This window comes from Balaenoptera acutorostrata, chromosome 10 (genome assembly GCF_949987535.1).
Source record: "Balaenoptera acutorostrata chromosome 10, mBalAcu1.1, whole genome shotgun sequence".
Taxonomy (NCBI): domain Eukaryota; kingdom Metazoa; phylum Chordata; class Mammalia; order Artiodactyla; family Balaenopteridae; genus Balaenoptera; species Balaenoptera acutorostrata.
Window position 1 is genome coordinate 62,349,780 of NC_080073.1, and position 17,769 is coordinate 62,367,548.

Consider the following 17,769-nt stretch of genomic DNA (forward strand, 5'->3'; position numbering starts at 1 on the left):
GCCGGGGGAGCAGACAAGCCTCTCGGGCTGGTGAGTGCTGGTCGGCACTGATCCTCCGTGCGGGAACCTCTCCGCTTTGCCCTCCGCACCTCTGTGGCTGCACTCTCCTCCGTGGCTCCAAAGCTTCCCCCCTCTGCCTCCCGCAGTCTCTGTCCGCGAAGGGGTTTCCTAGTGCGTGGAAACCTTTCCTCCTTCACAGTTCCCTCCCACTGGTGCAGGTGCCGTCCCTATTCTTTTGTCTCTGTTATTTCTTTTTTCTTTTGTCCTACCCAAGTACGGGGGGAGTTTCTTGCCTTTTTGGAGGTCGGACGTTTTCTGCCAGCATTCAGTGGGTGTTCTGTAGGAGCAGTTCCACGTGTAGATGTATTTCTACTGTATCTGTGGGAAGGAAGGTGATCTCCGCGTCTTACTCTTCCGCCATCTTCTCCACTTCCCCTTTTTTGTTAACAACTTCACTTTCAAGAGGAATCAGATTATAAGCAAAGAACAACATCAGAGATTTTTTGTTAGAAATAATTATTAGAGGGAATAAAAACCCGTACAGCATGCTGGGTGACCCTCGTACATTAACGCCATCATAGGGAGAAGTCATGGTCAAGATGGTAATGCCGGGAAGCAGGAGTCTTTTAAGCGGCAAAGGAAAGACCCCTATAACACTGAGTTCTTCTCCTACTGCAGCAGCCTCCAGAAGCCAAGACTGGATCACAGAGAAAACAACTAAGAGAGTAAACCCCTGACACAACCATATATCAGGGCTGGGCTGGACGTACGAAAGGATCATTTATGGTTTTGATAACTGGTAACAAAGAGACTAATTAATTTCATGTTTCTAATACCAACGAAGTCCTTTCATTTTTTGTCAAATAGGATAAAACATTAGTGCAAAATTATAACATTAATTCAAAGATTTTAGGACAATAGTTTGGTGAAGCCAGTAACATCTTCAAATGGATAGAACTAAGAATGCTAACAAATCAGTTGTTCTGAAAGCCCACAATTATTTTTCCTTCGTTCCTTTGTTTTTCATAAAAAGAGAAGATTTCTACAACATTCATCTTTTAGTACCTCCACGGGTTTTATTTTAATCTTTTGCCACATTCTTCTCTCATTTTTGCCAAATGGTCACAAACAATCTATGTTTATCCAGTGCTACGGAGTAAACTGTCTCCCCAGATTCATGTTTTGCAGCCGTACCGCCCAATGTAATGTATCTGGAGACAGGGTCTTAGGAGGTAATTAAGGTTAATGGAGGTCCTACGGAGAGAGCCCTAACCCGACAGGACTGACTGGCCATACAGGAAGAGAGATCTTTCATGTCCCCACCCTACCCCAGGCCAGGTAGGGGGGGGGTCCTCATCAGGAAGCTAACTGGCCTGCACTTTGGTCTTGGAGTTCCTAGCCTCCAGGTCTGTGAGACTTAATCTTTGTTGTTTAAGCCACCCCATCTATGGTGTTTTGTCATGGCAGTCTAAGCTTAGCAAAGTGTCGAGCTTCTGCAGCTGTCCGACTTATTCGGGCAGAGAGAACGGAAGTGTCATCTTTACCACCACCACCAAGACGACTAACGTGCACGGAGCAGGTGTGCCAGGTACCCTTTTACTAATACCTCATTTAAAACTGTTTTGTTGTTACTGTCATTACACTGCGGAAAAAGAAACGGTAGATAAGAATGCCTGAAGAGTAAGAGAGGGATCTGATCCCACACAATCTGGTCCCAGGGCCCAAGCTTTTAAACACTACACTACAGCTTGTCTTTCATGTCAGACTGCTTTACTCTGTAGTGGTTTAATTCCTCAGGTAGCTTTTCTTATTTTCCAGGTACTAGTCTACGTAAATTGATTTGAATCACTATCATTTTTATGTACACGCTATTCCAGAGCTGGCTAATGCAATTCTACGAGGAGAGAAAGGCAGGCATTGACTGCACATGAGATAGGCCAGCAAATTCTTTTTGCATGAATTCCCTGTTATCTTATTAAAGGCACATACCCTCAAAATTCACCAAAGGTGACCGTGATTAGCAAAAGATAACCACAACAGCCCACCCTGATTTCTAGTATTTCTCCTCTTCTGATAGCTGATTCCCCCTGAACTCACTACAGGATTCAGCTACGGGGCCTGCCCAGGGCTCTGTGACACCAGTCAGGCCCTCTGAAACACTGAGGCCGCACCTGCACATCTGCCAGAAGCTTCTGTGGCCAGAACCTGTCAGAGCAAGGACTGTTTAGCAGTAACTGCAGCACCCTTGACCGACCTGAACCACAGGGTCCAACCATCTCAGGGAGACCAGCAGGGAGGGAGTGGGCGGGCGGAAGCAGGAAGCGGCAGCGGCTCCCTGACAGCCAAATACCGAGACCATCGGGAAATGCTCATCCTCCCACTAGGCCAGCAGAGCCGCTTACTTACCAGGGTTTTCACGTAACGTTTTGCTGGCTTCACCTTCCCACAAGTTATTTTCAAGACTACACCCCAACCTGAGCCTCCTCTGTGCTTCCCTCCACCCCACGTTGCTTAACTAGCTCTGACTCTTCCATCTTTCATGGATCGTATCACCCTAAATACTGACTTTCAACCATCTTGGGATGAGGGACTCCTAGCTTCCTTGAGTCTAATCCTGCTGCAACAAGGTACGTTTTTCTCATCTGTGTCATTAATCAATAAAGGCGCTGACCAGAGAGTCACTCGACATTATGAGCCCCTCAGCTAAGCTGGAGCATCGCTCAGGTAAAACTCAGAATAAGAAGTCGTCAGGCTTCATAAAACTGATCATACCCCAATAAAACTTGGCTAAGGAATCCTTCTGCATTTTTCACAGGGAAAATCCAAGAGCAAGGAAAACACAGCTTAGAAGCAGTCTCATAAAATTAATAATATTACTTTTGCAATAAATTGAACCCACAGAGAGATTGCATAAGTTATACCTAGAAGTCAACCTTAAAGTTCAATTTAAAGGCATTAAAAAAAAAAAAGTAAAATCAAATTGCCTATCCAAAGACTTAAATCAGTTAACTCTTAAAAGACACTCTTTAAAATGACAGAGGTTTAAAATCCAGTAGATATAATATTTAACATGCTAAAGAAGACAGAACTTAATAAGCATTACAGAGTAATACCCTGGTGGCTTCCACAAGTACTGTCAGTCTGTGAAATCGCAGAGACTGATTCTCAAAGGAGAAGTTTACTGAGACTTGCGTATATTCCAGAATACCTGAGAAGGCTCTACAAGGGCCCGCCATAAACTATCACTGAATTGAACACTCCAATAAATTTAACACATTCCTAACTTTTCTACTGGTAGCAAGTGACCAGCGGTAGAAAAATTTTTCTAGTCTCATCCTCCCTCTGATATCTAACAAGCTACTGTTAGCTCTAATTAGGAACAAAATTTACTTTTTCTTTAAATGGAAATTTGAGAAACAGAGCCCCCAGACAGTTTGAAGACCACCACAAAAGCCATTTATGCTGGCTTATATGTTACCATCCCCACCACATGGCATCAAATGTACTAGAGAAGCAGGAAGAATGGGCGGCAACAGCCGTCATACGAATGGGTTATGGAAGGTGTCTCTAGGTCTCCGCGCCTTCCACCCTGTTCACTTGCAGGATGATTAACTTTATGTGTCAACCTGGCTAGGCTAGATGCCCAGTTGTTTGGGCAAACACTAATCTAGGTATGGCTGTGCAGGTATTTTGTAGATGTGATCAACGTTTACAATCAGTGGACTTTAAGAAGATTACCCTTGCTAATGGGGGTAGGCCTTATTCAATCAGTTGAAGGCCTTAAGAGCAAAAACCAGTTTCCTGTAAAACAAAGTATTCTGCCTCTAAATTATAATCTAGAAATCCTGCCAGTTTATAGTACAGTGGCCTGCCCTACATATTTCAGACTCAAGACAACAACTTCAATTCTTACCTGAGTTTCCAGCTGCCCAGCTGACAGATCCACCCACAGATTTCAGACCTGACAGCCTTCCCAGTCACATGAACCAATTTCTTAATATCTCTCTCCCCCTCCCCACCTCCCTTTATCTTCTATTGAGTCTGTTTGAGGAACCCAGCCTGATACAACCTGTTTTAAGTTTTAGGCTCAGGAGATATTTGGAAAATCACTGAAGTAGAAAATCAAACAAAAGAAAATATCAACAATAAAAAAGTCTTCAGATAAAAATAAAGCTGAACAGTTATACTTTTTTTTCCGAAATAGGCTATACTTTTTAACCCCTGTACCCTTTTTAGTGTTTTATTAAAAACATCATTTTTAACCAAGAACAAATGAAACATAAATTATAGTGTAACAACTGTTTTTCTGAGTCATTTTGTCCAATTGAAGGAACATACTGTATATTGAAAGGTTATACTGGGCGTCACTGAAAAGATAGTTTAATCTATTCAGAGATTTCACTAAGCATTAGTTATCTACTGCTGTGTAGAACTCTCAAAGGTACTGTCTCACAGTTCCTGAGGGCCAGGAAACAAGATGTGCCTCAGCTCGGTGGCTCGGGCTCAGGATCTCTCTTTAAGCTGCAGTGAGCCCAGTGGTGAGAGTCACAATCTTCAGAGGACCTGACTGTGGCTGGTTGGGCTGGAGAGCTGTGTGAAGACGGTTCATTCACGCTGGCGAGCAGCCTCAGTTCTTCCACACGTGAACCCTTCCAGAGGGCTGCGTGAGTGTCCTCACAACACGGCGGCGGGCTTCTCTCAATGTGAGCAACGTAGGAGCAAGAACAAGGAGGGTGGCACAACGCCCAGGGTGAGCTCGTCCCTGGAGGTCACATGCCATCACACCCACCCACTCTGCCATTAGCCAAGCACACGCCACCTTCTGAAGGAAACAGTATCAAAGAGCTGCAGGGACACTGTAAGGCGTGAAACCATACTCTTGATTTGATCCTTGCCAGAGTTGAGCTTTAACTGGTCTCTCTCTCTCTCCTTCTCAGTTTTACCCTTATTGTAGGGATTGAGAATTAGTCTCTTTCTATCTTACAAGGCTCAAAATGTGTAGACTCTCTATATACTTCTTTGTCTATTTGTGAACTCGATACTTCATCTTGTTTTTAACCAGCCAACACACACACACTATGAGTGTTCTGTGTTAGTTAATCTCTTCCGCTTCAGGCACAGGTTCGTTCGGTCCATGATCTCACACAGCTGTCTCACCTTCTCAAGCTCAGGCAAACCACAGGCCACCCGCAAGCTACTGGGCTAACTGTCCTGGTCCCAGTGCAGCGGGTCACCCTCTGTGGAGGAGGGAGCTGGTGGTGACAGTGGGGCTCTAGATGTACCTGACTATTCAACAGGCAGAGGGTCTCTTAGATGCCTGCAGGGCTGATAGGCTTGCTGTAGTGGGAACCTTTCAGCTCAGTTAAAAACCTAGCTGACTTATCACTGTAATGGGAACCCATCATTTGTGAAAAAGATCAGGTATGGGAGCATTTCGGACTCTCTTCAGAAGGAAATTCTTAAATTGGGGCTAAAAAGATCCACTTAAAAAGAGCATTTTATCCAATTTCTAATCTCATAATTGATTCAATTAATCAATTTAATCCTCACATCAAAACTGTAAGGTAGGCATTATGATCTTCATTACATAGATGAAGAAACCCAGCCTAAGGGAACTTAAATAACTGACTCCAAATCACACAACTAGCAGAGTTAACACTCAAGCCCAGGTTTTCTTAACTCTAAATTCCACTGTGTTAAGTAAGCTCTTGCTGGTAGTAACATATCCAAAATGTCGGTGACCGACCACATCACACGGTTTATAGTAACTGGAAGGTAAAGGCTGAGTTAAGGTCTGCTCCAGGCTGCAGGTCTACTCTACACGTCTTCTCACACTGGGATTCAAGCATAAGGAGCTGCAATTTCCCATCTAGAAAGAATTCAAGCCAAATCACACAAACCACATCTACAGCTCCTGCCCAGAGCTGGCATACGTCACATCTGCACATGCTCCATGGGCCAGAGCAAGTCACATGGAAGCCCTGCCTTGGGGGGAGAGAGTATACTTTGCCTACTAGGAGTTAGTGAAAGTCACCTGGCCAAGGACATAGACTGTTTCCCAGGAAAAGAGAGAATGTATTCCATGTGGCAAGAAAAGTGAAGTAAGTGGCTGATAGCTGGAGGGGCCAACTGCAGTAGTCATTAGTGTCTGTCCCCCAGATAACTGCAGTTCTCTTCCAGGGCACATGGGGGGCTGTGCATCTTCATTCTATCAATGCCATGGGTGGCCCAGCAACTTGCTTTGATCAATGAAATATGAGCCAGAGTGATGTTACTTCTGGGTGAAAGCTGGATAGGCTGGTGCACACGTGGGCACTTTATTTCTGACAATGCTTCAAATGATGAGTGCAGCTTGGGTCCCTGAGTAAGGACAATATGGGACAGAGCCCCCAACCAATCCATGATGACCACATGGCATGAACAAGAAGGTATGTGGGTCATTTCTGTTACCTCAGCATGAATTTGCTTATTTTGACCGATCTACGTCAATTAGATTATTTCCCTGAGGAATGGAAACCAAGAAAGAGAAAGAACTGGGTGGTGAGCAATGCATGACAAATGCCAAGGTTGAACCTAAGATACTTTATGACAAGTCAAAATTAAATTAAGTCTTCAATGAAAAAAGTGGGACAAAAGTCCCTGTCAGGCGCTCTAAGGCAATTATTCAGAAAAATTCTATGGTAAACCCGATCACAGAATAAAGATTCACTTCCTAATATAATCATTAATTTTTTTCCTATATCAAGCTTATTTAAGGTAATGTTCACAAATAATCAAAAATATTAAATACATACACGTATATAAACTCATTAAATATCTCCTACTAAATATCTAGGTAAATTAAAGGAGAATGGAGACGTAAGGCAAAAATAAAAGACTTCCCCAGAATTAAGATGGTGAAACAAAAGAGAAAGAGAATGTCACCTTCCTAAAAAGGTGTCTCCTTATCTCTAAAGGTAAGGAGAGAAGATGATTCTTTTACAAGCACACGTACAACTTTCCCAGAGAAAGCCTTAAGCACATGAAAGTACCCACTATACTACAAGGCTCAGTACTAGAATTCAATAAATGCTAGGTTGACTGAGGCATATGATGGGGGAAACTGCAAAGCTCAGGAGTATAGTGAACTTCATTTCTGTCTAAACACATGCCAAGCCTTTTAAATCAAAATAGGAAGCACTTACTGAAAAGCTACCTTATGGTTGGCACAGTGCTAAGACTTTTCATAGGGAAGAAGTAAAAAGAATCGTAAAAAGCATCAAAAAGTCTTTTTAGTAAGTTCAAATAGTAAATTGGCCAAGTAGATAGCTATAAGAAATCAGTTTACAACAGGTTTGGATATTAGACACTGAAAAGAACTAATAACCAAAAAGTTGTAGCGGCTGTTTCAACTGCATTTTTTACAATTTAATAAATGTAAAGTTGCTAACTTTTTGAAAGTTATATTACAGTCTGTACGTTGCCTATTACTTAAGTCTTGCTTTTGTGTTTAATTCAGCTAGGATGATAGGCAGAGAGGAAAGTGACAAAATTTACACTTAATTGATTTTTAAAAGCTTGGATAAATTTTCACCTTTAAGTGACAAGCTCTCTAGAATGACAAGCAATGTGACAGGTAAAAGTAAATGAAACAAAACTGAATTACCCTTGTCATCAATCTTGCTCTGTTGTGTAGTAAATCCAGTTTGGGAGTGACACATTCTGAATTTTACTATTCAAGCACTAAATGAATCTGTCTCTTCCACAGTGATAGTTCTAGCACAACAGTGACACATATCCTCATTTTAATTAACCTAATGGTCTATTCACCGATCATACTTGGAGGTCTATTTCATTACCCTAAATTAACATTTTCTTTCCATTAAAGTTACAGATAATAAAAAAAGACATTGCTTCCACGTGTGGTTTATAACACATTTAATCTATAGTTCTCCTTTGCTTAGTGATTACAAGCACTTAAACGTTCTCTGAAAAGCACTTAGAACTACTAGCAGCCCCATGATTTATTTACTCCTCTGCAGGGAGGGCCATTAATAAGGAGAATAAAAATGCAATATTTCAAGAATAAACATATCTAGTCATTAGCTCAATGAAAGCAATTCTAAGAAAGGTGTTGATTGATATTTTAAAAGGTGTGATGGTTCTCCTTAAAGTAAATGGGTTTGTATTTACATAAAATAATTGAATAATCCTAACACATTTTGTCATTTTATTCTCCTTGCAATTAGAAATTTAGTTTCTCAAGTTTAGAGTCAAGCGTAAGAACAACAAAGTAATTTTAATTGTTCTAGAGGACTGTTTAAAGCAAATGTTTGCCAATTTAATGAGAAATTATTTGATCATAATTCTTTGATACAAATTCAGCACCTAAGGCTAAACTGTCAACCCTTACACAGAAATTAACATATATATCAGCTCATTACTGTTTACTTTCCAAATTAATCCCTGTTGATCACAATGAAAACATAAACCTTAATTTGATTTAAAGATGGTTTAAATTTTTTTTTCACATTATCTCAGGTTTAAAACATCCTCAGAAGTGCTGTTAGACAAAAGTGTATCCCTCTTCCCATCCAACCGCCACCCTATTTCAGAATTTACTCTCAGAAACAACGCTGATGCCCAAAAGAAACCCTAAGTATTAAACAGACATTCTATTTTCATTACATGATATTGTGAAACTCCTGTTGATTTGAAAATTTAGATATCTTATAAAAGTTACTGGACTTAAAAGTAACCTATTAAATAAAATCTCTTGCCAGGAACACATCTTGTGTTAGATTTTTCTGTGGAAACTTCCATAATGCATTGTCTCAAAATAGTCTTAGAGGATTGTACTTTCAAAAATGCTTGCTATACATCTGAAGGCAGTATTTTTTAGTTCTTTCAAATTCACTTCAGAAAATTGAATGACGATTTGGTTATTTCACTTTCCAGAAGAAAAAGAAACAAATGACATAAATACTTCAAGATGAACTATTCCCAAAATTAACCTTGGAAGCCTGGGACTAGTTTTGCTATCAGAATAACACCAAAAAACAAAAGTTACTCATTCCAACTATTTTTCTTCAATGATTAATATATGAAACTATTTTATCAAAACATATATACATATTTTTGAGTTATGGGCCATTTTAATAAGAAGGTAAAAGGTTTCCCTAATTCCCTAACATTTCCTTAATTTGGAACAAATCATTTGAAACAAATGTTTTCTCTACTTAAAGAAAGCTACTGCTGAGAAGCTTAATTTAATAGTCTCCTAAAATACCATATTTTCAACCTACAACTTCTCTCTGCCTTGCTTCTTTAGCCTCCTATTAGAAGTGATAACTAATAAGAACCTGCTGTATAAAAATAAATTAAATTAAATTTTAAAAAAAGAAAGAAAAACAGACACCTAAAATATATTTTAAAAAAAGAACAGCAGTCCCCAACCTTTTTGGCACAAGGGACCAGTTTTCTGGAAGACAATTTTTCCACGGATTGGGGGTGGGGGGTTCATGCAGTAATGCGAGCGATGGGGAGCAAGCAGCACATGATGCTTCGCTCACTCGCCCGCCGCTCACCTCCTGCTGTGCGGCCTGGTTCCTAACAGGTCGCAGATCAGTACCAGTCCGCGGCCCGGGAGTTGGGGACCCCTGTATTACAATGTCTCACCCTATCTCATCCTAGTCAACTTTATTTCCACCTGTGCTCCTTCAGTTAAATAAATGTGATCATTATCTCCTGTGTTTATTTCATTCATCACACCATCCCACCCATTTCCTTGTGCCCACTCTCTCAGCAATGCCTGTCCTCTTTTTCCTCTCCAGCTACCCAGATCCTGCCCATCTTCAGGACACAGCTTAACACATCTCTCAGCTCTGGACCATAAGGGCCTGACTCTCCTTTGAATCTCTAGAAACTCACTGCCACATAAGGTGTCACTTTGTTCTTCAACTGTGTCACATGTGTCATTTCTGTGATGAGCTACTTCAGAGCAACTGGGACCAGTGTCAGCACCATACACCACATCCAGAGCCATTATCTCCATAAATCTGCACGGACACATCTGAATATACCCAGATGTCAGTCAGAGCCGAATAAAGGTAAAGAGGCCCAGCCCCATAACAAAAATTCACTAAAGCCGCTCTCAACTGTCACATATCATACACTTGTATATATTACAGAATTCGGTGGAAAGATGATTTCAAGCAGTGGTCTAGTGGCTGTGTGAGACCTTGGCCAGGACAGGCCTCCAGGAGTTCTTGCTGGTGAGGCTCAAGGGCCGAGACCTCGCTGCTCCCTGGAGGAACCACACCTGGACCCACATCTCCTTCCACCCCAATATCTGACTGCCCTTCCATCAAGGAGTGTAGGTGCAGCACGGTGAACAAGCACACGGTAGCCTGGTGGGTGCCAGGATAACACATGAGAAATAGAGGTGGCTGGCTGAGTCTGCACTCATCTTGAAGGGGGAGTAAGCAGATCCTATTCCTAAATACCTACTTCAGGAAAGTAGCAAAGTCCTGTGCAGAAATTTTAAGTTTAAGGGCTGCTTAACTGATAGCCTTGGACCGAGTCGCCGTTAATAACTGAATGGATATTTCTGATGGTTCTCACCTACCTGCCTCATTGCCTGTGTCCAGCAAAGCTGCCCCCTTATAAGCCCAAATAAGTGACTGTATGTTATTTCTTACCTCTCTAGAAACTGACACAATCCACCACCCACTCAACATGTTCTACTATTTACCCTTCAGACACTGTACCTTTAAACATATTTTCATGAAAGTATTATACATGAAAGTAGAGTAAAATCTTATCTGATCTTAGCCTCGATTTCATCTAGCCTCCAGCTTAAATGGTTACTATCCACTTCATATGATTCACAACTGCTCTATGAAAGTAAGATGGACCCTGGAACTGAAAATTAAGAACACTGGTAAAGAAATTAGCTTAAGATATATACATATAATTCAACATTTTTTATCCAAGTATTTAAAAAACAAAAAATTTTTCTTAAGGATATCTTTAACGAATAAATATATTGCCCTAAATGCTATGAAAGCTGAAATTACAATCACTATTCCACGAAGACTACTTTATTTTGTGGCACCTCTGCTGTTCTGGATGAAACCGACTTCACCCTCAGCTCTAAGGGTAGGTCTGAACTGGCCTGAACCAATCAGCATAATCCCATCCTGCTTGCTATAATCCTTGATTCAGGGATAAACACATGACCTGAGTTGGTCCAATCAACATAAAACCAAAATGCTATTATTCTCTTTCCCTCTGGACCATGTGGTATGTGGATGTGAAGCCTGGAACCACTGCAGCCATTTTGCTACCATAAGGGAAGCTATCCAAGGTCAAAGCTGATACAAAGAGAATACAGCCAAGAGAACCACAAAGAAACAGAGCCAGAGCCTGCCAGGCCTAAAGCCCACCGAGCTCTGGATTTTGTCAGTTATATGGGCACATACACTCTTTCGTGTCCAAGCTATTCCGAGGCAAGTGTTCTATTACCTGCAACTAAAAAGAAATGTCACTTATCATTCTGAGGCACAAAAAAGATAGGAGTTTGGGAGTAACATATACACACTACTACAGTATATAAAATAGATAGCCAGCAAGGACCTACTGTATAGCACAGGGAACTATACTCAATATTTTGTAATAACTTAAAAGGGAAAAGAATCTGAAAAAGAATATATATATATTTATATGTATATAAATATATATAAAACTGAATCACTGTGCTATACACCTGAAACTAACACAACATTGTAAATTAACTATACTTCAATTAAAAAAATAATTTAAAATATATATATACATGTATAAAAGATAAGAAACTGAAGCTTCAAAAGAAGTAGTAAACTTGCCTTAAATTGAACAGCTGAAAAAAAAAAAAAAAAAGAGTAAGGCCATAGGTTTAGGAGCAGAATGGACTCCTCTTATCCTCAAGGGTCAGGATGCTGGAGTTTTTACAAGAGGAATTTTCAGACACAATGCTGGCTAGGGCAACTCCTCCTGACCCGGCCAGCCCCTAGCTCTGAGGGCATGAAAAGCAAGAAATGGCTCTTGTGACTGTGCCTGCTGAAGGAGCTGAACTAAAGAGCTGTAATGACCATGGCTGAGCCTCCCTCCACCAACAGAAATGAATGCCAGACCCTCAGCAACATCACCGTGGAGTATGAGGCTGCGGGGAGAACCATGCCCATTCTTCTCTCCAGTGGACAAAACCTACCCTGGGCTACAGGAAACACAACCCTTCTGGTAAAATAATGAGAGCTTCATGTTTCCCTTCTGTGAAAACGGTAGCCAGGACCAACCACAGGAATGAGCAAGCATCTGGGGATTCTGAGGCTATTACACAGAGAGCAATCTCGAAAATATGTTCTCAAGAAAATGTGGCAGGGCTGAGGGTACTATCTGTGAAGTGTCAAAGAATTATAACTTGCCCTTCTCTTCCCAGCTTGCCTTCCTTTCTGTTGCCAGCACAGAGCAGTAGCACAGCAGCTGGGTGGCTACAGGCACAGCAGTGGGGAAGGGCTGGGGTGGATGCAGAGGCCTGGACCCATCGAGGCAGTGGCAGGGGCTGGCATAGAGGTGGTGAGCAGCAAAGATAGCAGTGCGGTTGGCAGATCTACCTACAGCAAATTATTTTTGATTGAGCAAATAAGAAACCATATTGAGGATAATAGGTGCTGTGTTTCTCACTGCCAGAGACAGTATTTAAAAAGAGCTCCAAGACGCTGAGTTAGAACTGAAAGTATCAATATGAACCCATGATTTTACCATATACACACACATACACACAAAGAGATATGGAAACATTTACAGATGTGTATATATGTACATGTGGGGGGGGGTGTGTGTGTGTGTATATATTTTTTTTTTCTGTCCCCAGGTAGGGTCTCATTGTCTTCAATGACAAAAATGAAGGGCTACACTAGAGTTATCCTGAATCCCTTCCAGCATTAGAACGTTGGCAAACACAAAAATGCCCATCTTTCTGCAATCTGCCTAAACCTACCAAAAATAATACTTCAGAAAGACATGTCACGAGAGTTAGAAATTAGATATTCAACAGGAGGAGACAGAATTATCAATTATATCTACCACACAACACACACCATGAAGTCGCACTTTATAAATGTTCACTCTCTAGGTGTTGTTAGCGTTCAGAAAAATTGTCACCTTAGCAAATAATTTCTCTTAATGCTAGAAAGACACAACATGAACATCATTCTGCTTTAAAAGGGGGGCAGGGAAGACTATCAGTGACAAAACGCTACACTCTAAGTTATTTCACTTCCACTTTGCCCTAGAGATGGAATTTTAAATATTTAAAAACCAGAACACATAACATGCAGAGAGGAGCCAAGCAAAAGCAATTAGAAATGTGAAATATTAATTTTAGCTTTTGCTTCCTATAACCTTAATAAATGCATCAATCAAAATGTTAACTTTTCTGCTAAAACTAAAGTACAAAATGCCCTTGTAAAATGATCACGTGTCTATGAATTCTTTTGCACTGTTTCACAACTTTGCCTCTCCCACAAGTAACCAATTTAGACACCATAATACCAGGATTCTTACTCCACTCAATTATTCTTTCAGGAAACATATATTTGTAAGTCGGTGCCTACCACACGATTAGACAGGATTACATATGGCCACCACCCTTAACATCATCAACAAATGTACTTTAATGGATTGTCAGGGTCATCCAAAGTTTTAAAATATATGAATAATGTAACCAAAATTCAATTTAAATTAACTTTTACTAGCACCAGCAAGTAAAAGTACTGCACCAACAGCAGAACCAAAATGATACCACCAGGATTAAATGAGATGACAGGGAATTCCCTGGCGGCCCAGTGGTTAGGACTCCACGCTTTCCCTGATGAGGGCATGGGTTTGATGGCTGATCGGGGAACTAAGACACTGCAAGCCTCGGTGCGGCCCCCCCCCCAAAAAAAAAAAGATGACAAAAGTGGGCAAGGTGCTACACCAAGTGTGCCCTGGAGAAAAGAAACGCTTCCTGATCGTGACTCTCCAGCCCTCTGGGTATTTCCATGTACTACTTTGTATGGCTTTTTACCTCTTTAGTATCTTCATCTCTGACCCCTTCCTTCTAAACTCCTGCAGCACTTATTTCTATTAATCACTCATTAAATATTGTGTATATCATTCCTTGTGTTGTGAATTCTTTAAAAAATAATATTCAGTTTCTTCAGCTAGATCTTAAGCCCTTCAAGAGTGCAGACTGTATATTGTCTTTTTTGTAGTTTAAATACCTTGCACAGAGTTAGTAAAATAATAAGGACAAAATAAGTATTAAGCCAGGATTATAGTTTTCTGAGCACTGTATTTCACAATCATGCATACATTTAAAAGGCCACAGTCTTGGATCAACAGTAGAAAGCACAGATTTTAGTTCTCGTTCTTCCCAGAATAAGCCAGTGGAGTCACTCAGCCTCACTGGGCTTCAGTCTCCTCATCCACATGAAACGATGACCTCTTAAGTCCCGCCCATTTTAAGTGTCTAAGATTCTACATCACAGAGTTAACACAAAGTTTACTTAGTATTATTTTAGTGGCATTACATGGCCTTTTTTGACATTTTAACACTGATTTTATTTTATTTTTAATATTTATTTATTTAGCTGCGCTGGGTCTTAGTTGCGGCATGAGGGATCTTTTTTTAGTTGCAGCATGCGGGATCTAGTTCCCTGACCCGGGACTGAACCTGGGCGCCCTGCACTGGGAGCGCAGAGTCCCAACCACTGGACCACCAGGGAAGTCCCTTAACACTTTTTTTAAACAATTTTTATTTCTTACAACAGAGTTGGGTCTCACAAATGAATCAAAATACAAAATGACTCAGTAAGTCAACTGCTCAAATGCTATCTGGATCATGTTCTACTAAGAGTTCATTCTACTCAGCTGTGGGACAAACTCAGGCCCTAGAACATGAATGAGTTGACAACAGCTAAGCTTCTCCACTGGTTTTTAGAGGAGCACCAACATTACAGATCAGGAGAAAAGGAAAAAAGTTGTTTCTTCTATAACATGAGACGTGTTTGATTTTTTACATCAAACACTGTCAAAGTAAAAATTTCTTACCTAATCCATCTTCTTTTTTCCTAAACTTTCCCCCTTCGTTTTCTTGTAATAAAAGCAAACATCATGTCCCTTCTTTTTTATTTTTATTTTTTCCTTTTCTTCATATCAGAAAAAAGGTATCCAAACTTGGGAAACATCTGGGCACATGACATGTTTTTAATATCAAACGGGGAGGTAAAAGGCATACCAAGCAAATGGATCTAATGCAACTCATTGTTTACTCTGGATTAAACTCCTAGGATGAGAGAAGGAGTTTGTGAACTTGCAGATATTTATCCAAATGAGATGCAAAAACTGTCTGTCTGGTGGAACAGATAACCACAAAGGTTGACGTCTCTGATGGGCATTAACCGATTTTCTATCTAACCCAGAAGCATTTCTCTGTTAAATTGCCTATATATGCCTGATGTCTCAAATGTTCTTTGAACCAGCCATAACATCTTACTGATTTCCTCATTAATTTCATGAGTTAAATAAAATCCTGACACAGATGCATTTTATATTTACCTGAGACTGATGATTTTACATTTTTTGAAAATTATCCATTAACACTTGTAAAACCAGAAACCTATCATAATTCTGTAGGGAAGTATGACAGGTCTGTTTACATAACCACTGTTCCTTAGATTGCTTAGATTAAACAAAATACTGATGAAAATCAAAACCTTTTACATACTATCATATATTATTACTTCCCTTATAGGAATCATTATTGTCAGTGTACAAAAACAAACAAACAAAAAACTAATTTTTTTTTAATGTACTGGTTTATTTTCTCCCATTAGGTTTACTGCAATTGTTCTGGTAAGCTCAGAAAAGCGAGAAAGAAAAAGATATTGACCGGGTTTCCCTGGTGGCGCAGTGGTTGAGAGTCTGCCTGCCAATGCGGGGGACACGGGTTCGAGCCCTGGTCTGGGAAGATCCCACATGCCGTGGAGCAACTGGGCCCGTGAGCCACAGCTACTGAGCCTGCGCATCTGGAGCCTGTGCTCCGCAACAAGAGAGGCCACGATAGTGAGAGGCCCGTGCACCGCGATGAAGAGTGGCCCCCACTTGCCGTGGCTAGGGGAAGCCCTCGCGCAGAAACGAAGACCCAACACAGCCAAAAATTAATAATAATAATAAATAAATAAATAAATAAAATTTATTTTAAAAAAAAAAAAAAAGATATTGACCATTAAGTCTGGCAGAATGAACAATTCATAGCCAAGACAGCTACCGCTCTGGCAGTGGGCAGGGGGTTCTCTTTGATGGGGCTTCTCTTTAAGTTACCCCTGAGAATGAAAGAGCACATAGAGATGTGAAAGCCCACACAGATACATGGGCTTATGAGCAATGGGACCTTTGCAGCTACAATCAGCACCACATTGCTGACTCATTAAATGACAAAACGCACTTGACTTCAGCAAAGAACAACCAGCCCCTGTAATTCCATCACTTTCACGGAGACACCACATCAGAGATGCAGACGTTTCCTGACGTCAGAGAGGCTCTATTGCCACTTGTGCCAAACCAGCATCACTTCTGTTCTGAGACATTTATTCTGCACAAAAGTACTATTCGAATTTTGCTGTTAAATGGCAAGAAGTAAGGTCTTACTTTATGACTTTTCTGCAGGCATTTCGATAGGGAAAAGATTTAGACAGAGAGCTTCACAGAAAATGAACAAATACGGCTACTGGGAAGCAATTTAATTTGGTCAACAAATATGGTTACTGCACAGTCTTGTTAGTTGATGGAATCATTCAAAGTGCTGGCAGTCAAAAGTCAAACGTATTCCCTAAATGACAAGAGAGGTCACGAAGACGGATTAGTCAGAGTACTGGATACCCTGCAACCCAGAGAAAGCTCTTGAGTCCGGGGCATGGAGGAGTAGATGTCTGTGCTTCAAAATAAATCAACTGTCTGCAAACAACTACTTTTTCAAAAGAGAGAACTAAAGGGGAATATGATCCCAAACCAAGTACCAATCTCTAACTCCTTTTTTCACATTTCTCTCTTGTTGTCAGCTAATAATCAATACTCTCTACGGGAGCCTTGGTTGGAAGTTTGGCTTAGAATTTTCTCCTATGATAAATAAAATTTGAACTAGAAAAAGTAAGGGAAAGCTACTTACCAGAATGTAAATTGTGGTTATTTCTATAATGATGGGATTATAAGTAACTTTAATTTTCTTACTGGCATTTTTCTGTATTTTCTGGAATTTCCAAAGGAAACATGTATTACTCTAGTCATCAGGAAACAGATAAATATAGATATAGATACACACATGTATATACATATATATACACACATTTATATACATATGCATATATATGTAATTTAAAATATTTTAAAATAAGCACTGATCATTCAAAAGTTTTCCACATTAAATAAGCCTGAATTTTAAATTGATAATCTAGTTATTAGCTTTAAAAAAAAAAAAAAAAGCTTCAAAAAAATCCAACTATAATGTTTGATGTAACAGTGACTAAGTGATTTCTATCCTAAGATGCAGCATTTCCTTAAAAAGCTCAAAAGCAAGACGCAAGGTTCATTAACTTGGGGGAATCAACCTAGAGAGGCAGGACCACCACCACGCCCCCGCTCCCAGAGTTAGTATACATTTCTGCTCAAAGAAGCAAAGACTGTTAGACAGACTGTGTAAAATCCAAG

The 17,769-nt window shown here is 40.4% G+C and overlaps 1 protein-coding gene across 3 annotated transcripts in view; it reads right to left on the reverse strand.

Annotated features, from left to right (window-relative positions):
* PRIM2 (DNA primase subunit 2) overlaps positions 1 to 17,769 on the reverse strand; it is a 288,500-nt gene that overhangs the window by 160,497 nt on the left and 110,234 nt on the right. For 2 of the 3 annotated variants that reach the window (XM_057555618.1, XM_057555619.1), the window contains exon 8: positions 17,231 to 17,311. The exons of the other annotated variant lie outside the window; for it this stretch is intronic. In XM_057555618.1, the coding sequence (XP_057411601.1) occupies positions 17,231 to 17,311 (81 nt within the window). The remainder of the gene's footprint in view (positions 1 to 17,230; positions 17,312 to 17,769) is intronic. 3 annotated transcript variants of the gene reach the window in all.